Source organism: Stegodyphus dumicola, chromosome 2, assembly GCF_044657685.1.
Source record: "Stegodyphus dumicola isolate Sdum_Otavi_A_Nest chromosome 2, ASM4465768v1".
Taxonomy (NCBI): Eukaryota; Metazoa; Arthropoda; class Arachnida; order Araneae; family Eresidae; genus Stegodyphus; species Stegodyphus dumicola.
The window spans coordinates 271,147,243-271,171,311 of NC_140769.1; the positions used below are offsets into that span (position 1 = coordinate 271,147,243).

At 30.5% G+C, this 24,069-nt stretch overlaps 2 protein-coding genes across 2 annotated transcripts in view; one reads left to right on the forward strand and one right to left on the reverse strand.

Annotated features, from left to right (window-relative positions):
- The window catches only part of RPA2 (Replication protein A2), a 75,721-nt gene extending 72,840 nt beyond the window's left edge, over positions 1–2,881 (reverse strand). The window contains exon 1 of the mRNA XM_085812145.1: positions 2,712–2,881. Within this exon, the coding sequence (XP_085668271.1) occupies positions 2,712–2,727 (16 nt within the window). The 5' untranslated portion in view covers positions 2,728–2,881. The remainder of the gene's footprint in view (positions 1–2,711) is intronic.
- Positions 2,882–2,947: 66 nt separating this feature from the next.
- Positions 2,948–24,069, forward strand: part of LOC146998975 (adenosine 5'-monophosphoramidase HINT3-like) — a 45,675-nt gene continuing 24,553 nt past the window's right edge. Inside the window, exon 1 of the mRNA XM_085812146.1 lies at positions 2,948–3,130. Within this exon, the coding sequence (XP_085668272.1) occupies positions 2,969–3,130 (162 nt within the window). The 5' untranslated portion in view covers positions 2,948–2,968. The remainder of the gene's footprint in view (positions 3,131–24,069) is intronic.

Genomic DNA, 24,069 nt, shown 5'->3' on the forward strand with positions numbered 1-24,069 from the left:
TTAAATTCAAAAACACTACTTAAAATATAAATGAGCACATACATTAAATTAATAATAATTACCTTACAATCCTAATTACTTTAAACTAAATCATTGCTAATAACAATTTTCCCAATACCAAATTCCTTTCCACCTTACATTTAGAACAATGCATAAAAATAATATCCTCAAATAATTAAAAATACTAACTTACCTAATCTTCTTCAGAATCTTAATTACGTGGCGGATACACTTTTCTAATTCATTCAATAAAACTATTCAAAGATTTTTCTGCGAATTTTTCCTCCATACTTCCTCCGCTAAATAAAAAGCAAACTTCTCTTTATCACAATGCCTAAATACCCATTTCGAATCATTTTAGTTAGGGCCATGGGATCCAAAAATTACACAACACTGTTTCACACAACACAGAATAAAGCTAAATACAAAATTTCCACATTTTTTCCCGATTTGCCCCCTTTTCCGATTAAAGAACCGTAATTCGTCCATTAATATCACATGACATATCCCATGATCTCTCATTTCCCTCACGCAAAATAATGCATAATCGGAACTGAGTACTGCTCACATTATTACCAAAGTCCCAGGTAGTAACCTTTATCGCCTCCAAAATGTCGCCAAACTACCAGTTACCATATTGTAAAGATCAACCGAAATATGAATTACAATATTAAACAAATATTAAGAATAAGATGAAAGATTTCATTACATTTCAATAAACTAATAAAATTAACATACAAAACCATTAGTTGTAGAAATACATTTTTCTTCATCATTGTTAGTATGATTTAATTTATTAGAACAGACATTTAAGAATTAAGATTTTGTAAAAATATATTCAAAAGTTGCATCAAAATTGTTTTTCTAACTTCCTCATAGCTCTATGGATATACTTTAAATGAAGCATTTAAAATATACTCGCATAGCATTATACACAGCAATTTGTTTTTGCTTAAAAAAAAGTCAGAGAATTGTGCACTCTGTCATTGTACACAGCCTTTTATTGAGCACTTTAAGTTATTTATTTTATATGCAGCATATAAAGAATTTTATGTTTAATCATATTATCCCACAATTATCTGCAACGATCAGCTATTTACATAAAATACTGAAACAATTCCTTCATTTAACTATATAATATTATCAACGGCATTAAATGATGCTGCAACATATTCATCATCTGATAAGATTTTATTTATGTTTTGAAGCAATACAAGTTCTTCATTTCAGAGAAGTAATATTAGAAATCGCAAAATAAATTAATTACAGCTTCTTGAAGTGCCATCTGACAGATAGTTACAAAATTACCAATGTTAAGGTTAAAACAGAAGTATAATAAACATTTGTTTTCTGATAATTTCCAGATTTACTTTAATTAATACTTCAACTTTAATTTAATACTGTTAATGCAGAACAGTTGAATTTCTCATAAACTGAAATCCTAAATTATGTAGTTAAAAGTATAACAAGTACACAAATGCCATTATAAATTGAAAAAATACATAATGAATTTTAATTTAAAAACCAGATAATCTGAAATTTTAAATAGTTTGAATAAGGGCTGAACTTTTAAAAATCTCAGTTAATTAAAATCGCTAATAAATTTCACTAATTCATACTGCTAATCTTAAAAATTTGATAACATAAATAAATAAAAATTTTATCTTTAATTTTTCCATAATAAATAAAATATGATTATCCATTCACTATACCATTATTCACTTGAGCATAATTTGAAATCCTACAACATTTTTGAAAAGATGTTCATCTTGTGAAAGATTCTTTAGGTCTGGATTTTAATCTTGTTAAAGCCCAGACCACTATCTGAATCCAGTCACGTTTGCTCATTTTTGGAACACATACATTTTAAAATACTGCACCAAGTGAAAAATACTGTATTTGAAGCAAAACCGAAAATTATGAAAAATGTCCTTCATGCATGATCCAAGTCGTAAAGTGCAAATAAATATGGACTGAAACTTATCTAAAACCATGACTTCACACAGAATCCGAGAATATCAAATACTGTACTAAAAGACAAAAAAAAATTAAGAGTACAGCACAAGGATTTAAACGTTACTGTTATGAACAAACATGCATGAGCAAGAAATTTGTAAATAAAGCTATCCTGAAAACTAATGTAAAAGTACTGTAACAGTTTATAGAACTATATTTTCAGTAAATCCCCCTTGCAGTTGACTTTTTAGATTACTTTCGATAACTCAAATAATTTTTTTAGGACCTAATAATTCAAATTAATGAAAGCTTATGTATTTGGAAAAACGTTACGTACAGTTTGGGAAACACAAGCATTAAATTTCAATTACAGGAGACAGCTTTCTTTCTTCCCTTATGCATTTAAGAATTCAAACTTTTTTCTACTTATCACCTACAATGACAGTTGAAAAAAGTTACTTAATTAGAGTAATATGTCAAGTTTATACCAAGTTTACCGTGTGTTAGTATTTACCCTTACTATGCAAATCATTAAAAGAAACTGTTTTTAGTACTGCAAGAATCAAAATTTCTACAATTATAAGGAATCCAACCCTTATTTTGAACTTAATTTTGAAAAAAATGCAACAGATTTTTTTCCAACTAAGTGATTTGTTTACTATTCTAAATGTAAGTGTATGCAAAATAAATATACACATAACTACAACATTACAAAAATACATAATTAAAAAAAAGAAACATTCTGATTTACTTACTCATACTGTCCCACATCTTAACAATAGAAGAATATTTTGCGTTACGGAAATATTTCGAATCCAAAAACAGGAAGAGATGAATTAGCAACAAGAAAATTAAATCTCCTGACACAATTTACACCAAATCTATCAATCAGGACACTTTCTTTGGCGGGAGAACTGGCCAATCAGAAGCGATTGAATTCGTTGCCGATCTCGGAAAGCAAAGTGAAAACATTTACGACATTCATTTTTCATAAATCTTTCAGAGCTAGAAGATGGAAAAGCAAGTGAATGAAATTCAACCTGTATCTACCGATGAGAAATATACAGATAGATTTGAACAAGATGAAAAATTACGGATAGAACACAGAGCGAGGAATTGTGTATTTTGTGATATTGCTCGCGGAGATAACCCTGCAACGAATTTATTATATAAGGTAAGCGTCTTTCTTTCTTTCTTTCTTTCTTTTTTCTTTCTTTCTTTAGCTAATAGGTTAAAAGATTAAGGATGGATTGCATTAATTATTTAAAACATTTAAAAGAATTTCTTTTTCAATATGTAGCCAGTTATTACAAGCTATAATTCATTAATAAAAATATCATGTACTTTCTTGTTAAAGTGGCTACTATGTTTAGTCGCTAAAATTTTCCTAATCTGTACTTTGAAAATATCAATCAGATGTTGCTAGAGTTTTATGCAGAACCCGCCTTAAGAAGGAAATACAATATAATATCTTTATATTACCATCCATATGTGCTACAAATGTAGGCTCCTTATTTGATTACTGTAAAGTTAATTAACACAAACCAAACGGTGTTACATTAGTGATTAATTCTATATAGAGAGAGAGGGAGAGAGAGAAGAAAGATAGATAGATAGATGACGTGGGAATGACGCATATAGATGTTTAACATACATAGTATAAAATAAAGAGGGGTGCACTTTTAACTGTTTAAACAATTTATTTGTAAGCTTAGAGTATTGTATATTACAGAGCAGATCTACCATAATGAGCTGTTTCTCCCTTGCTTGGCGTCATTTTTGTTCTCTGAAGAATATCCAACGTTGCCATTTACAAATAATGAAATACTGATTGTTACATCTTTCTTTTTAAAGAGTTCAAAGTTTATTAAAAGGGTCCAAAATTAGTTCAAATACCTATTCAGCTTTCTAATCGCTCTTCCACTTCCATTTCTTTGCTCAACGTCCCTTGTTTCTGAGTTAGCGGAGTTTAATAGTTGATCTTTTAAACTTTGCTCTTGAGAATCTGGAATGATATTTTTATAACACCTGTTCTCTATGCATTAAGTCCTTGTTCTGTTCCTCTGATATTCTCTACAGCAGTTGAACTGTTTCCTTTAGTATCTCTAATGTCTTTTACCCTCATCTCAGTATATATGATCTTGGCGTCTTATATACATCTACAACTGCTGGTTTCAAGCGATTACCTTGATATACTCTAACATAGTCTCCTTTGCTTAATGATGGCAATGTTTTTATATGACGATGATATGAAGTCTGCTTAATTCTTTCTTAGTTGATTTTTTCTTTTACTTTTTTCACAACTTGAGGTTTTAATAATTCTTCTGATTAAGAAAGAATGGTTTTTGTTCTTCAAGTCGGACTTTATTAACCTCTTATCAGTCGAAGTGTTCCTATGAGCTAAAAATGCTAAGGAAGGATCAGCATGATCTGCTTGAGCTTTCTTGAACAATTTTTTCCCCGTTTGTACTGAACACTCTGCTAATCCATTCAACCACGGATGATATGGACTGCTCGTTATATGTTTAAATTTGTGTTTCTTGGCAAATTCTTTACTCGCAAATTGAGTCTATTATCAGATATTACTGTTAATGGTATACCATAATCTTTAAAAATGACATTTTATATAACTGATCACTGTCTGACTTCAAGTATCTGGTAATTTTGAGATTTCAAAAAAGTTTGAATAGTAACCTACAGTTGATAAGTATACACTTTTATTAACCTCAAATAAATCTGTTCCAATTTTATACAAAGGTAAATTAGGAACTTCATGTGATAAGTTCCTTTACGTTTTTGTTCTGATATTCATTACAAATAAGACATTCTGAAATTTTATTTTCTATCTGCTTGTTCATATTGGCCAAAATAAAATAACTGTAGCTCTTTTCTTATATTTTTCTATGCCACAGTTACCCATATATAATATTCTAGGCTTATAAAATAAATATGGTGCACTTTTAACTGTTTAAATAATTTATTTATAAGCCTAGAATATTATATATTACAGAGCACTGCAATACTAACATGTTCTATTTTTACATGCATTCAAATTGTAGCTATTCACAAGTTACTAAATATTAAATGTTGCTATTTGCAAATTACTGAATATTAACTTAATACTAAAAAATGAAATTCATATTTAATAAATTTCAAATAATTGCAACAAAGAATTTAAAAATGTTAAAACCAAAAACATTTCAAACAAGAAAAATCACAGTTGAAAAGATTAATGAAATTTAAAGAAAAATGAACAAAAACAGAAGAGGAATTCAATCAACTTCACCGCTACTTCATCAGGAGGAAGGAACATTGAATTCCATTGAAATCTCCCTTCTACAAAAATCCTTGCTTTTCTGTATCCAGAATTAGCCGATGAACCATTTCAAAGTATTTTAATTATAATAGTTCGCCCGAAAATTCTGATCCTTCCCCACAGTAAGGAAAAAACAAAGTAAATTCTAATTAGAATAATCAGAAAAACCTTTAAAAAAGAGAATTCTACTCTATTAAGAGAACTGAAAATGAAAGTGAAAAAACAAAATACTTTACTGAAGAATTTTAAATCAAAATGTTTATCTTTAAACAGATAATCCGATGAATTAAGATGTGAGTGAATTTATAAAACATAGATGAAAAAACTAATTAGAAACACGCAAGAAGTAATATATATATTTAAAATTATTAAAAATGCGTTTACCGTTTTTAAATCTTCAGCTTATGAAGTAATACAATTCGAAAAAAAAAATGCTTTAAAAGATTTAAAGCATCTATTATATGTATTGTTTTTATACATTTTAGAGTTTTTTCTGGCAACTGAATGCTTATACAATGTGACTTTTCACCTGGTACTCCGTGAAATTCGCTCTTTACATGTCTCGTTACTTTTCAAGAATTTATGCCTCAGAAGTTATTTCATTGACACTCCATAGAGGAGCCACATGCTTCACAGGCCAACTCGGCAGCTTCCGCGTTTTGCCATATTGACAATGTTCTAGTGTGATTATATTACTGTTGCCATTGCCTTAAAACATAATTCTCAAAAGAGTGGGTTAATACTAGCTTAGTAACATGCCCATTGCACTATGCGATTAATAATTAATGATTTTTCTAACATGAAAAATTAAAATTACTGAATTTTAACGCGAAATTATTCCTTATTTGTTGCTAATCAAAATGCCAGTTTTTTGTTTGTTTTGTTTGTAAACGGCAGAGCTACAAATGGATGATATCAACAGAAAGACTAGCTTTTATAAAAGCGAGAATGGCAGCTGAATAAAAAATTGTAGATGAAAGCAGCAGTAACATGAAATGACCGAGCACTGCTTTCGACAATCATAATATTTATTTCCTATGTTGCCAAAATATTATTGAAATGTCATTTATTTGCTATAACGTATTTATCAAACAACTATTCAGTTCTCAGTTACCTTTTTAATCTCTGATTTGTCAATTTAAACGATTTATCAATTTAAACTTTCAACTTGAACGATTTCATATGGAGTTTAGCAACAAGGTGCTGACTAGTTAAACTGCATTTAGTCGAATTCTAAATTAAACACATTTAAAGAAACCTTGTCATTAAAATGCTCTTCAAGTGAATCATTTTTAACGTAAGCAATGCTGTTGAAAATATGAGACGAATTATTTAAAAAATTGCAAATGTAAGCAATGATGTTCAACACCCATGCTCTGTAAATATAAGGATCCATCTTTTGGTAAACTTATCATTCTTGAGAGCGTCAGTGTAAGTAAGGAACACTAGTAAAGCTCGAGAGTCCACAGTTTCTTTGAGACGGGCCTGATTGCGAATAATATATATCAGTTTGATGAAAACAAATTGAAAAAATTCTGCCTTTATTCGGCCATGACAGTTACAAAGTTCAGTGAACTTATAAGAAGGATAAGGAAATTAATTGTCTGTTATCTTTTACAATAAATATTTATTTGCTAAAAAAATGTCAAATCATTTATATTAATTTTTAGCTTTTAGAATGTATATGCAAGGCAGTCTCACAGTGCAGCCTCATGGGGCAGCAAAATTTTTAGAATTAAGACATTGAGAGATAGAACTTAAAAGACATTACAGAACGCAAAATGTCTAGTACCATTCCTATATACATGTTCTTAATTTTGTTCTTGATTTTTAGCTTTCTTGAAATTATCAGAATTTTTCATGAAATGTATCGATGAGTTTTTTTTAATGCCCATCATGCATGTCTTTTGTCTTTTTAGATTTAAAATTAAAATCTTTCGTAAAAGTATACATTTCTTTTTTTTTCTCTCATTTGCAAACCCAAAAATCATTCAATATTTTCATCGTTTTAACTTACTACCGTTATTTTAACAATTTCGATATGTAAAAAAACATTTATAATAATATATTCAATAATCAGCGAAATTCAATCTTTGATTGAATCTGGTTTCATAAATCATTGTTGGGTCTTAACACTTTTCGGAGAAAACCTTTTTGCGCTTCACGGAAATCGCCCACCAGCGGCCGAGCGGTAAAGTTGCTGAACACTGGTAGTTCGGTCCGAGGTTCGAATCCCGCGAACGGGCTGGCTGCATGGGCGTTTTCGTGGTTTTTCCCATGTGTAACGTGTATACGAGCCAGTTTTCCTTAGAAAGTCCTCCACGAAGGCATCCCTCCCCTTAGGCAGATAGCCCTCGAGGCTTTGCCATAATCGCACACACACACACACGCTTCACGGAAATCTGACACAGATCCTTATTCTTCAAAAAGCCAAAAATATTCACTTTATTAGCGGAAACTTCACTAATTGAAGCAAAATAAATAAAATTAAAAAAAATATATGTTTTAAAAAAAAAAAAAAAAACAGAATATCTCATGCGTCATCAGTCGAATAAAGCAGATAAATATTTCTAAGTATATTTTGATTCTTTTTTTTCTCTTGTTATTTTACTTTCCTTGGCATTATTAAAGCTAAATGGAAGATAGCGGTCAATACATCTAGTAATTAATAGTTTTGTATGTGTTACATGATTAAAGTAATTAAATTCTAGTTAAATAAAGCATTTTCTTTATCATTATTTATAATGAATTTCTTATATGAATCTTATACAATAAAAGAAAATAATTGCTCCTTATTATTCACGAGCAGTCTTTGATAATTTCAATTAATTATTGAAGCTTATTAAATTAAATTACCAATAACATTTGTTTAAATTAGAATTAAGAATCAATCAAATTCACTTCCATCGTTTTCTCCTGTGCTTTATCTTCGCACGGTTTGCAGATTTTATTTAAGAATGACACCTTTAAGTTCCAGAATATCTATGCTCTGAATGTAAATAATATGTATAGTTCAATGTGCATAATGAATTAAAAAATGTTTTCACCATTATGATGGGCAAAAAAAAAAATTGAAAGCATTCATTTTTTATATTATGCCCAAAGGGGCGTTTTTTTCACTTACACATACACGTTTTTAGAGCTTTGGAGCTAAAAATGTTTAAAAACAGCATAGCTTTAGAATTTCCGTCTCACGCGCTGGCGATAAAAATATTTTATTCCGTATAGTGTGTTGCCACTGCTCGCTTTGAAATGGTTGAGTTTCTTAATCAAAAATTCGTTAATGTTTAAAAAACATGAAATAGATAATAAAGCAAATTCGAAATTTAATATTCGGGCTTCCAGGTGTACATGTACGAGTGGAGGACACAAAATTCGATGACTTTAGGTATCGTTGTTTTCTTCATAATGCGAGAAACATACATACATACATGTAGATTCTTCTTTATTTAATTTATTTAAATATAATACAGGGGGATAATATTTGGTGGCAGCAATCTGAAAAGTGATACAGACGTTTATAGCGATTAGACGCAAAATGCCTTTTTGAGACTAATAACCCTTCCTGGCTAACGCCACGCGTAATGGCAGACCGCACATTGAGTTGAACAGTGTTAAACGAATGTCAATTTGGCGTAATTACTGTGTTGGCGCGATTTGAAAAGAAGATAAATACGGTATATGGTAGATGTACCGCCATCTGATTGTAAACAAATCTGGCGTTTAAATCTTCGTAGAGTATAATGTAAATGTAAATTAATTACTGTGTTAAAATACTATTTTTTGCTGTACTGCTCAAACAACTAGAAAGCTGAAATTATTGCGAAGTAATGTGAAGCAGTGTTTGCATTCAAAATGTAAAATATAATACCTATGAAATTCTGCACATTCCTTTGGAACTGTACAAATTTTCGTTCAGAAAAAGACTGAAATTTAGGATATATTAGTTGAAAATTTATTCATTATACTTTTAAGCAATGAAAAAATTCAGGATTTACCATACGTTCCATTCGTACATACATAAAGAAACACTGAGGAATATAACAAGTGCTTGCAAATAACACTGAAGAAATTTTACAATTCGTTAATGCTAGTTATTAAATTCTTCGAAATGAGAAAATAAAAGCGCGAATATACGCTAACAAACTAAGCGAGATACTCCGGTTTACAATTACTGAATTATAACATGTAAACAAATTACATTTAAATAACGAATTATTACGAACATATGTTAAAAAATATTAAATGCACTGTTATTGACAAATTACAATGAAATATATATTAGAAAAATAAGCAAGTGCAATCGGTATGGACGTTAAAATAACAAATAAGCAAAGTTCCACAACATTACAATTGTAAACATCATTCGAACACACTCGACAGCCATGGTGATCACGAATAAGCTAGCGTAGAGTTGCTTAGTCGCCAATATTTCTCCCCGCGCCAAAGGTACACCATCAAGCATGCGCAATAAGCGAAATTGGCTTAACATTATTCAACTCAATGTGCGGTCTGCCATTACGCTAACGCCACTTTGGGCTAACAATGCTGAAAGGAACTCGCCAGTTGGTACTCAACCAAAATCTATTCCGTTATGATAATAAAACAAACTCCTTGAAAAATCTCACCGGAAATTACATAACAGTTGAGCTCATTATGCTTCAGCATAAAAATCTCCGAGACGTGTTAAGATATGCTGACAAATTAAAGATCTTACTTATGCAACATTTGAAACGTTCCGTTTTTTTTCCTGGATAAATATTTGAAACAATTTTTCCGCTTGAAGCTAAATCTTGACCCTCCCCCCTTTGTTGTTGATAGCATTACCAATCGTAGCTTTAGATATCGGAAAACCATGGCTTTCACAAACTGTTTTAATAACTAGATACGAATAATTTTCTTCGAAAAGAACACAAACACAGCCTTCCATCCATTGCTTCTCTAAAAAATCTGATGTGTACCCACATGACTTCCTTGTACCGAATATTAAATTATACGCATTTTTTTCTTGCATTTCGTTTAAACTTATTGGATTGAATTAAATCTATTTCGCCGATAGCGCATAAACCACAATAGAATAAATGCATTCTTTAAAATTCACTCTATTTGTTTAACATAGCGACACTCTGGTTTAACAGTATTATATTTCGTTCATATTAAAACTCAGAATGCACAAAATTTATATTATTTGAAGAATTAGCTAATCGTTGCCACATGTTCCATTCAAATACTATAATAACGCTAGAAGGATGTATAAAAGAAATTAAGCAAGCAAAACCAAAAAAGAAAACAGTTTTTCACAGACGATTGAGTATTTCTCATTCCATTAATTCAGTTCTCACTTCGCAACAACGCAAAAATACATAAAAACTTAAAATATCTGTATTAAAAATTACGAAGTAAATCTTAAACACTTATTTCCTCGAAAAAATTCCAGAAAGGATTAAGCATGATTTAATTCGCAATAATAAATGAAGGCGTCATTTTTTTTTTTTTTTTTTTTCCCCGAAGCTTAGTTTCTCTAGATTGGCAACAAATCCACTACTCTGCTTTTTCAAATGTAAACAAGCAATGGCCGCCATCAAAAAAATTATTAGGCTTAGCGGCACTTAAACAACTTTAAAATTGTTGATAATTCTAAAAATATCGCATACAGATTTACTAAAGGTATACAAACCTTAACCGGAAGATAAGAAAAACATTATTCAATCATTTTTAAAGCAAAAAATGTACAATTTACCAACATATAAGAGTAAAGAAACTGAGATCACTGAGCCGGGTAACAGAGTGGATATATATATAAATATATTTATATACGTTTGGCGCGGCCGATTGCAACCAAAATACGAGATATACATCTACATGTTATAGTAGTCTTATATACAAAATTTCAACGTTCTGAGCTACTCGTTTTTGAGTTATGCGAGATACGTACGTACATACGTTCGTACAGACGCCACGAAAAATTCTCTTCAGAATTCATTTTAAAGCAATTTTGTAATTTTTTTGGACGAAAAGAGTCTTTTATTCCGTCCTTAAGTACAGATGTCACGCAAAAACATCGTTAAATTGCATTCGAAAGCGGTCAAAATGGATATTTTCGTTGAAATATACGGCTTGAAACTTTTCGCGATTACAATACTTCCTTTTTACTTCGTACAAAGAAGTAAAAAAGAGACATTTTGCCGGGAAAAAAAAAAAAAAAACTGTTAAGTAGCAGACGATAATTTATACTTTTAAAAATATAGTTGAGATTGAAAAAAAATTCCAAGCGGAAGAATTTTTTTTACAGCAATGTAAAATTGTCTAAAAAATATGCAAACAGTCTATGTATAGTGAAAAATTATTACGAAGTGTTTCGACATAGAGGAGAGCCCACCAGTGGCCGAGCGGTAAAGCCGCTGAACACTGGTAGTTCGGTCCGAGGTTCGAATCCCGCGAACGGGCTGGCTGCATGGGTGTTTTCGTGGTTTTCCCCATGTGTAACGTGTATACGAGCCAGTTTCCCTTAGAAAGTCCTCCACGAAAGGCATCCCTCCTCTTAGGCAGATAGCCCTAGTGTGCTTTGCCATAATTAAATACACCACCACGACATAGAAAATATTCCCTGCTGTAGAAATTGATAGTATCCAGAAAATTAAAATATGTTTTCTTTCTTATTGGAGGGTTCAATAGCGGCCGAGCGGTATACTGGTATTTCGGTCTGGAGTTCGAATCCTGGTGAATGGGCTGGCTACATGGACGTTTTCGTGATTTTCCCCATATGTAATATGGATACGAGCCAGTTTCCTTTAGAAAGTCCTCCACGAAGACATCTTTTCCTTTAGGCATTTAAATTTTGCTTGCTTTTCTCTACTCTGATGAGTATCATTTCAGAATCGTAATTTAGTTCTTAACAATATTTTCCGTGTGAAATGAGACCGCATATTAAAAATTCCTACGCAGCCGATAAAGATATACGCTTTAAATACATCTTAGAATTAAATTTTTAATTTTGTTTCACTTATGATAAACGAATGTATGAAACATATTCAGGTGAGAACCAATTTCGAGGGGATCTGTAAAACACTGGCAGATGAAATAGTTGTACCTCAAGTTATCAATTCTTCGCAATGATGAAATATTTTTCTCTGTCAGCAAATTACAGGCGAAAAGAAGATTGAAAAATAATTTGTTATGAAACAAAGGAAAGGTCAAAAATCTCAAGAAATTATCTTTAATAATTTCCTTTTGCCGTATTTTTTTCAATTATTGAATAAGGCTTGTTTACGTCATGTCTATGTCAAGGTTTCGTTTACTTTCCATCCTTCATGTTTTTCTAGAAGTTAAAATAAAACCTTTTGTAAAGCCTTTTCATGTTTTTTAGCTGCCTCTTTTTTCCTTTTCCTTGTTATCCAAAAGGGGCAATTAATTTAGTTTTGGCAGTTTGTGTTGATCCACTATAAACGGTGAAAGAATTTTTAAATTGTTGCCACCAAATATTAAATCTCTGTATTATATTTAAAGAAAATAAATAGTGAAAAATCTGCATAAATGCATGTATTTTTCCCTCATTGTGATAAAACAACGCTACGTAGAGACATCCAATTTTTAAATAACGTACGTCTCCACCCGAATACGGGCATCTAAAAGCCCTAATTTGGAATTTATTTCATCATCTTCATATTTTGTCAGACGTTAAAGAATTTTTGATTAACAAACTCAAGAATTTCAAAGCGAGCAATGGCAACACTTTACGAAGACAAAAAAACGTTTTTATCTCCAGCGTACGAAACTGTGTATCGAGAATTCTAAATATATGTTCATTTTAAAATTATTTTGAAGTATTGCTGTTGAATTGCATTTTATGTGCGAAGAACATGATATGTAATAAATAAAGGTAACACACAAAACATTAAAAACAACGCATTTTAAAGCGTAATGTAAAATATGAAAGCTTTCAGACTTTCCTTTCTTTTATTTCTTACAGTTTTCTTTGAAGCACATAGAAAAAATACAAAAATTTGCATGTAAATAATGATAAACTTCTTTATTTCTTACTACAATTATTTTCCGACTCACGGAGTTTCGATTTTGCTAAAGTTTGTAACCCTGTGAAAAAATAACTAGACACTATCTTTGTTTCATAAGAATAAATTGAATTTAATTTTAAAAAAATAAATTTAAATACAAATTTAATTAAATATTCTTTGCGCCATTGCTGCAAGGAATGGAATTTAAATTTAAACAAATTTAAATTTAATTTTTAACAAATACGTATAAAAGTAAAAAAGCAAATTTAAATCCTAAAAAAACCAAAATAATTTTTTAAAAAATGTGCAAACATATAAAAGATTTAATACTCGAACTAATCTACAATACCATTTAAATTCAGAAGCATAAGCAAATCAAGTGCAAAATCAATCCATGAAAATAAATTTACTAATTTAATAAATTAAAATTAAATTAAACATTTAAAAAAAAATGCATATGTGAATGACCGTTGAGTAGGCAGGAGACAGACTTATGCATAGATTAAAATGCATAGATTAAAAGAGGAAGTTGCCTCCAAACCTAACTCTCCAATCATTCAATTCGTGTTTCGTCATTCATGCAGGCAAGGGTAAAAGTCAAAACCAAAAGTAATTCCAATAAAGTGGTTCCCTTAGAAATTAACATTTAAGAATTAAAGTTCAAAAAGGAAAATACTAATGAAGTCTTTTGAGAAACAAGCAAGTAAAGTCAAGAATTAAACTTTTTTTAAATTAAATTTTTTAAAAAATTATTTTTTTATAAAAAATAATAAAAAAAATCTAGAAACCAATATATTTTAGAAACCCTTGTCTATAGAAACCTTCCCTACACGAATATGCATATCAATAAAAAGAAACTAAAAAAGAACTAGACATAATCCATACAAACCAATAAGAAACAAAAAGAACTAATTCACAATTTTTAAAAAGCAAATATATATTTAAAAATATAATTTCATATTTAGAAAATACTTAGATACTACATAAAAAATTTTAAAATATACTTAAAGCAAGTAAATAGTAAGTTTTAATTCTAACTTACCTACTATATGAGTGATGGGGTTTGCAAAAGTGTTGTAAAAGAGAAGTAAGTGTGTTCTTCAAATTATATAGATGGCGCTTATGTAGGTAAAGTTGAGTGTCAAGCTGCTATCTTTGTTATAGTAAAAAAATTTTTTTGTAAACATTAATATTAAAAATTAAAAATCCTAAAGGTAGTAATTATCAATTTTTAGGGAGTTAAGAACTGAGCCAATCAAGAGATGTAAGTTTGCTTGAAGGAAAATAAAGTGAAGTGTTATTGTGAATAAAATGTAAACTGTTTGTAATGTGAAATGTGTGTTCTGTTGAAAAATTGTGTAAAAATTGTAAAAAAAAAAAAAAAAAAAAAAAAAAAAAAAAACGTTAAGTGAAAAATTTTTTGGTGTGAAAATTGCAAAAAATTAAAGTAATTAAGAAAACTGAAATGTTTTAATATTTAAGTTTTAAAGTAAAATTTCCCAAAATTTTTTTGAAAAGAAGTCCTTAAAAAAACCTCTAAAAAATTCTAGAAATTTTTCAAAAATTACTTTAGAAAATTAATTAAAACTTAAATTTAATTTAAGAAAATATTAAAAGTTTAATGAAGTTGATTTCAATTGGTATATCAAAACTTAACTAAATCCATAATGAAGAACTTTGATGGCTTAAAACGTCGATCCACACTGAAAAGCAACTTAGCAGTCGAGGTGGATTAAATATTCATTTTTTTATTTCAATTGACATTTTTAGCAACAATTTACTTGACACTCTGATCGTGCCTATTCAAGAACGTTTACATTTTTTATACCATTGCAATAGAAGAGAGCAGAGCGAAGTAGCGTCTTAACAACAAGAGAGGTACAAGCTAAATTGCGCAGTTACGGAATGCTCCCCAACCGAAAGTTTTGGTTTGGGTTGCTTATTAAGTGAAAGGTTTCAGTTCTCGAGATTTTGAGTTCAGGATCCATCAGCGTTATGCAAGCCATGTGACATAGATAGATGTAGAAATGATGCAATCCAGAAAAGTTATTACTATTTTTAGAATAGAGAGAGAGAATTAAGGGCTATTACTCGTTTAAATTACAATTTTGAGATTTACATATTTTCGATCTTCAATATTCCAGAGTCAATACGCGCAGAGTGTGTTACCGTTACGCCACGAAGGCATGCTGAAAGGAAGGATCGAAGTTATTCGCAAATTAATTTTTTTTAATCTATGCATTTAGCCCCCAAACAGCGCACTAAGTTTTATCATAAAAAAGTAAAAAAATCTGATGTGTACACCACATGACTTCCTTGTACGGAATATTAAATTATACGCATTTTTCTTGCATTTCGCTTAAACTTATTATTGGATTGAATTAAACCTACTTCGCCGACAGCGCATAAACCACAATAGAATAAATGCATTCTTTAAAATTCACTCTATTTGTTTACCATTGTGACACTATGGCGTTAGGTTCACTTCACAGTATTATATTTCGATCATATTATAACTCAGAACGCACAAAATTTATATCATTTAAAGAATTATCTAATCGTTGCCACATGTTCTATTCAAATACTATAATAAAGCTAGAACGATGTATAAAAGAAATTAAGCAAACAAAACAAAACAGAAACAGTTTTTCACAGACGATTGAGTATTTCTCATTTAATTAATTCAGTTCTCACTTCGCGAGAAGGCAAAAATACATAAAAACTCAAAATATCTATATTAAAAATTACGAAGTAAATCTCAAACGTTTATTTCCTCAGAAAAATTCTAGAAAGAATTAAGCATGATTTAATTGGCAATAATAAATGAATGCGTTATCTTTGTTGTTGGGAAGCTAAGTTTCTCTAGATTGGCAACAAATCCACTAGTCTCCTGTTTCAAATGTAAACATCAATGGCCGCCATTAAAAACAGGCTTAGCGGCAATTAAACAACTTTAAAATTGCTGATAATTCTAAAAATATTGCACACAGATTTACTAAAGGCATAAAATCCTTAACCGGAAGATAAAAACAACATAATTTAATCATTTTCACAGCAAAAAATGTACAATTTACAAATATATAAGAGTAAAGAAACTGAGATCACTGAGCCGGGTAATAGAGTGGATATATATATAAATATATTTACGTTTAGTGCGGCCGATTGCAACCAAAATACGAGGTGCACATCTACATGTTTATATTATTTGAAGAATTATTGTTGACACATGTTCTATTCAAATACTATAATAAAGCTAAAACGATGTATGAAAGAAATTAAGCAAACAAAACAGAAAAGAAACAGTTTTTCACAGACGATTTAGTATTTCTCATTCAATTAATTTAGTTCTCACTTTGCGACAAGGCAAAAATACATAAAAACTCAAAATATCTGTATTAAAAATTACGAAGTAAATCTTAAACACTTATTTCCTCGAAAAAATTCCAGGAAGGATTAAGCATGATTTAATTCGCAATAATAAATGAAGAAGTTACCTTTGTTGTTGCTAAGCTACGTTTTTCTAGATTGTCAACAAATCCACTACTCTGCTGTTTCAAATGTAAACAAGCAATGGCCGCCATCAAAAAAATTATTAGGCTTAGCGGCACTTAAACAACTTTAAAATTGTTGATAATTCTAAAAATATATCATACAGATTTACTAAAGGCATAAAAACCTTAACCGGATGATAAGAGCAACATAATTCAATCATTTCCAAAGCAAAAAATGTACAATTTACAAACATACAAGAGTAAAGAAAATGAGGTCACTGAGCCGGGTAACAGAGTGGATATATATATAAATATATTTATATACTTTTGGTGCGGCCGATTGCAACCAAAATACGAGGTGCACATCTACATGTTATAGTAGTCCTATATACAAAATTTCAACGTTCTGAGGCTACTCGTTTTTGAGTTATGTGAGATACGTACGTACGCACATACGTTTGTACAGACGCCACAAAAAATTCTCTTCAGAATTCATTTTAAAGCAGTTTTATAATTTTTTTGGAGGAAAAGAGTCTTTTATTCTGTTCTTACGTACAGATATCACGCAAATACATCGTTAAATTGCATTCGAAAGCGGTTAAAATGGATATTTTCATTGAAGTATACTGCCTGAAACTTTTCGCGATTACAATACTTCTTTTTTACTTCGTACAAGGAAGTAAAAAGTTAAACGAAATAAAATAATTAAAAGACTTAAAAGAAAATAACTCTATTTCAAACTTCGCAGAAATATAGGTATGACTTTTACAAACATAAATTGCTATGTTAGAACAAAATCTTTTTTTTTTTTTTTTTTTTTTTTTTTTCTTTCTTTCTTTCTATTAACAAGTGGAAGCATCATTTAAGGAGATCCTTTAAAAATAATTATAATTTCATCTTCCTATTAATTAATTAGGTAAACCATTATGTTTGAACACTCGCTATTTTACTCTTTTTACCATATCTGAGCCATTAATCAGTATAGATTTCTATGAATAAAGTTTTAAAAATTAAAATTACCCAGAAGGCAAACAAGGACATAAACTTTAAAAAAATTCTTTGCTAACTAAACAAAAATTTGCTTGAATTCTCCATAGATACGGTATTGTCAGAAGAGCGCTTATGTAGACAAAAGACTTTATCACAACAAGAAGTGTATTATGATTGCAAACTTTGTCTCTTAGCAACTGCACAAGAAAGTGTCTAAGCTCTTTGCTATCCTAATTGCTTTGCTTTCATTCTCGTTCGATTTCAGCTGTGAAAAGCTGTTCGGAAATTCATTCCCCTTCTAGAATGAGAAGACTATATGTTTGTACTTTATACAGATGCCAAAATATTTAATGTAATACCAAAGAAAAGAACGAATATTATTTCAGACAGTTCGGTGCTTGTTACAAGAACCCAAATTTCAAAGGCAATTGAACAATGTCTTGGAAAACTTTAGGCGAAGTAAAATGCAGTAGAACGAGTCATAGGCAACAGCCTAAAGGCTATGGTTATATATGGGCAGCACTATCGGCGTTAGATATTCAAGTGTTTCCTTACCGCGCAAGTGTTTCGAAAAATATTCTGTGGAGAATGTTATCTCATTGGTATTGCGCGGTAATAATTACCTCAACGATATCTAACATCACACTGCAATTCTATTATTCTGTGCGTGGAATGATGGATCTGAGAGTTTTTTTACCGTCACTAGTAATTTGTATATTATCTAATGCTTTGTGGTTAATACTACAGAAACAGAAACATTCCATCAAAAAGGTTATTGCAGAAATGAATTGCATTTCCAATCACTGTTTCAGAAATTTTGACAAGACAGCCGTTTTCAATCTGTGTATTATATTCTTTTGGCTTTTACAAGTATCGTATGCTATAACTGCAGGCATTGTTAGATGTGTTGATCTCAGGGGCAACAATGGGTTTTTGACATTGTGGCTAGATAATAAAGTAGATTTAAGAACCTACATCATATCGATTATTTTTACGGCTTTATACATTTTACCAAATGTAGCTTTCCAGTGTTTTGTAGCTTTCACCTTAAGTGCTTTTTATTTGCATGGTTGCTACTTGTTTCAAAATTACGAGAAGATGTTAAAAAATTTGATTGACTTGGGAAATTCTCTGACGCTGCATCATATAGAGTTGTATTCCACACTTGTCGAAACACTAAGACATTTAAATGGAGCTTTATCCACGCCAACATTCGTAACTATTGTACTGCTGTTTCTTCAAATGTTCAATTACCTTGCTCTTTTTTTGGTATCCTCCCACAGTAGTCTCACATCTGTCTATTATTTAGAATGTGCGTATGTTCTTTTTGTCTCTTCATTGGCCATTACATCTCTAATTCTCGTAGCTTCAAATGTTCCGATATACATGAACAGAATAAAACTGTTATTTGAATATATCTACGAAGCAGAACTGAAGAAGGCAACACCGAATAAGAATCTCTTAGACATCGTGAGAGCTATGAGAGACAAAGAAGAAGTTGTTATATCTGCTTGCTCCATCGTGCATTTGGATCGAAGTTACTTACTTTCGACTATCGGTGGTTTTTTTACGTACTCCTTGTTGTTTATAAATATCAAAAATTAAACTTTGTCTATCAAAAGGTATTTGTTGATGCTGCATCACTTATATAGATAAATGGAATATTGCTTTTGAAAAGTTATGTCTTAAAATTTGGTTTGTTTTAGGTTAAAATTTCACTTACTATTATGTATTAATTCTTGAGTTAAAAAAAAAAGGAAATTATCTTTACTTGATAATAAAAATAAAAATTAATCGCTGGATAATTAATTATATAAATTTTGCTACAGTTAATCATCATGTTTACTATTTTTGAATTTTCGAAAGCTTTTTAATGGTATGGAGGGTGCAATGCAGAACTAATTTTTTTTTACAAAGTTTAGTTGATCAAAATTCTAAAAATTCTAAATGAAATTCTGATGTTACTCGTTTATAAAAGAAATATTATTGGAAATAACTTATTTCGATTTAAAATTTAAAAAAGAAAACTGAAAGCTTGTAGACTTTATTTTTTTAACGTTTTGCGTGTTACCTTTATCCATTAAATAACATGTTTTCTCCACTGAGGTTTCCTAGAAAGATTTATTAGGAGGAAAATTCCTCATGATTATACTTTTTATCTATATATTGTGTAAAAAATTAGTACGAAAACATCTAAAAGTTATGTTTACACGTATGATAGAAAGCTAGAAAAGAATGTTCTAATTATAGAGAATTTTGAAACCTTAAATATTTTTAATAGTTTTTTGGAAATGTCGAAAGAATTGTTTAACCTACGAGATATACGGCTGTTTTAGTTTATTATTATGTTTCGCTACACTACATTTTATTGCATTTTATGTTTTAGAAGTACATTTAGGTCGGGCCACATGAGGCATCAGATAAAAGTAGACTACATTAATGAATAGTTTCTTAGTTTGTAACCACCGGGCTAAGTATTAGGTGCTAGGCTATGCACTTTAATTTTGATCTACCAAATAAATAAATAAAATAAATACAAAATAAATAAATAAAATAAATACAAAATAAATAAATAAAATAAAGACCAAAAAACTTTAAAAAAATCTGAAATGTCTCAGATTTTAAATTACGTCCAAAGGGGCGTTTTTTTAACGCTTTGTGTGTTTTTAACGCTTTGAATACTAAATTATACGTATTTTTTCCTGAATTTCGTTTAAACTTATTTACTCGATTTTCATTAGAGATAGATTCCTCATTCAGTTAATTCAGTTCTCATTTCGTGCCAAGGCAAAAATACACAAAAATTCAAAATATCTTCACTAAAAATTGGAAGATATAGAAAAACATAAAACACCAGTAACAGTTAAAACAAATAAAAAAAATTTTTTTACAATTAAAATTACAGTTTCTTCCCTAATACAATCAGTTCGGCCAGCGTGCAAAAAGGCAGAATTTTCGGTGCACAAAACTAAAAGTTTCCATTTGGTCCTACTCGGCAAAAAGGCACTGAAAGTGCAGAAAAACTTAATTCACTATTGTGTTTAGTTTGAAATGTAAACAAATATAGCTGGCATGGTTAAAAAATTAGACTTAGCTGCATTTAAAAAACTTTTAAATAATTGATAATTCTACAACTATTGCATGTAGATTAAAAGCATAAAAACCTTAACTGGAAGATAACAGCAACATAATTCAATCCTTTTTAGAACAAAAAAGGCGTAATTTACTAACATATAAGAATAATAAGAATCTGAGCTCACTGAGCTGAGTAAAAGAGTGGGTACATATATATATTTATATACTTTTGGCGAGGCCAATTGCAACCAAAAACGGAGGTGCACATCTATATATTACAGACGTCCTATATACAAAATGTTGAACATTCTGAGGCTACTCGTTTTTGAGTTATGCGAGATACATACGTACATACGTAAGTTGAGACTTCACGAAAGAGCAGACTTAGCTCACGTCGTAACAAAAGTAAAAAAATCTGATGTAACGAATTCATTTTAAATTTTTCTGAATTCATTTTAAATTACTTTGATAATTCATTTGGGAAAAAAGCCCTTTATTCTGTTCTTACATACAGATGTCATGTAAAAATAAATGTAAAATTGCATTCGATAGCCGTCAAAATGGATATTTTCATTGAAATATGATACCCAGAATTTTCACTGATTAAGATACTTCCTTTACTTCGTACAAGGAAGCAAAAAGTTACATGAAATAAAATATAGAAAAGCCTTAAATGATTCCATTTAAAACTTCGCAGAAATACACGTATGACTTCTATAAATATCAAGTGGTCTATTAGAATAAGTTTTTTTTTCTATTATCAACTGGAAGCATCCCTTAGCAGATGCTTTTAATTATAATTTCATTAATTAATCAGTAAAGCCATAACTCTTGAACAATCAGTGTCTGACTCTTTTTACGATATCCGAGACATTGATCAATCAAAATACTTGAAAAAAATTCTTTGCTAACTAAACAACAAATTGTTTGAATTCTCCATGGATACGGTATTGTCGTAAAGACCGCTTTGTTTGACTCAGAGTGGACAAAACGTCTTATAACATGTACTCCATCGCAGCAAGTATGTATCATGATTGTCAACTTTGTATCTTAGCAACAACAGCAGAAGGCGTCTAAGTTCTTTGCTATCCTAATAGCTTTCCTAATAGCTTTCATTCTCTTTCAATTTCAGTTGTGCAAAAGTGGTTTGGAAATTCATCATCTTGTAGGATGAAAAGAACTATATGTGCATATTTTATAGAGATGTCAAAATATTATATATAATTGTAAAGGCATGTATAGATATGAAAAGAACACAAACTGTTTGAGACAGTGCAGTGGTTGTTACATGAATCCAAATTTCAAAGGCAATGGAACAATGTCCTGGAAAACTTTAAAATGCAGTAGAACGTGTTATAAGCAGCGGCCTAAAGGCTATGGTTATATATGGGCAGCACTGTCGGCGTTAGATATTCAAGTGTTTCCTTCCCGCGCAAGTGTTTCGAAAAATATTCTATGGAGGATCTCTTCTCGTTGGTATTGCGCAGTAATAATTACCTCAACGATATGTAACATCCCACTGCAATTCTATTATTCTGTGCGTGGCACGATGGACGTGAGAGTTTTTTTAACGTCAGCAATAGCTTGTATATTATCTAATGGTTTGTGGTTAATACTACAGAAACGGAGACGTTCCATCAGAAAGGTAATGGCAGAAATGAATTGCATTTCCAGTCACTGTTTCAGAAATTTTGACAAAACAGCCGTTTTCAATCTGTGTATTATATTCTTTTGGCTTTTACAAGTGTCGTATGCTGTAACTTCTGGCATTCTTACGAGTGCTGATCTCAGGGGCAACAATGGATTATTGACGTTGTGGCTAGATAATAAAGCAGATTTCAATACCTACATAATATGGACTGTCCTTAGGGCTTTGTACATTGTCCAAGCCGTAGCGTTCCAGTGCGTTGTAGCCTTCATCTTAAGTACCTTTTATTTCCATGCCTGTGACCTGTTTTCCAGTTACGAGAAAATGTTGACAAATTTGATTCACTTGGGAAAATATTCCTTGAAGCTGCATCATATCGAGTTGTATTCCAACCTTGTCGAAACAGTAAGACATTTAAATCAAGCGTTATCCACGCCGACATTCCTAACTATTGTACTGCTGTTTCTGCAAATGTTTGATTACCTCGCTGTTATTTTGATATCATACCATAGTGGTTTGACATCTATCAATTACTTAGATTCTGCGTATGCTCTTTTTCAATCTTCACTGGCCATTATATCTCTAGTTCTCGTAGCTTCAAATATCCCGATATATATAAAGAGAATAAAAATGCTATTTGAATATATTTGTGAAGTAGAACTGAAGAAGGCTACACCGAACAGGAAACTCTTAGACATCGTGAGAGTTATGAGAGACAAAGAAGAAGTCGTTATATCTGCTTGCTCCATCGTGCAGTTAGATCGAAGTTACTTACTTTCGATTATTGGAGGCTTTTTCACGTATTCCTTGTTGTTTATAAATATAAAAAATTAAACATTAAACAAAAAAAACCTGATGTGTACCGCACATGACTCCCTTGCACGGAATATTAAATTATACGTACTTTTTCTTGTATTTCATTTAAACTTAATGGATTGCATTAAATCTACTTCGTCGATGGCGCATAAACCGCAACAGAATAAATGCACTCTTTAAAATTCACTATATTTATGTACCATAGCGGCATTCTGGCGCTAGGTTCACTTAACAGTCTTACATCTCATTCATTTTATAACTCAAAATGCACAAAATTTATAATCATCTGAAGAATTATCGAATCTCTGCCACATGTTGTGTTCAATTACTACAATAAATCTAAAACGATGTATATAAAAAAAAAAATAAATAAAACAAACACACAAAAAAAAGAAACAGTTTTTCACAGACGATTCAGTATTTCTCATTCAATTATTTCAGTTGTCACTTCTCGACAAAGCAAAAATACATTAAAACTCAAGATATCTGTATTGAAAATTAGGAAGTAAATCTTAAACATTTATTTCCTCGAATAAATTCCAGAATGGATTAAGCATGATTTAAATCGCAATAATAAAAGAAGGAGTTATCTTTGTTATTGTGAAGCTTACATTCTCTAGATTGGCAACAAATCTACTATTCTGCTGTTTCAAATGTAAACAAGCAATGGCCGCCATGGGAAAAATTATTAGGCTTAGCGGCACTTAAACAACTTTAAAATTGTTGATAACTCTAAAAATATTGCAGACGGATTTACTAAAGCCA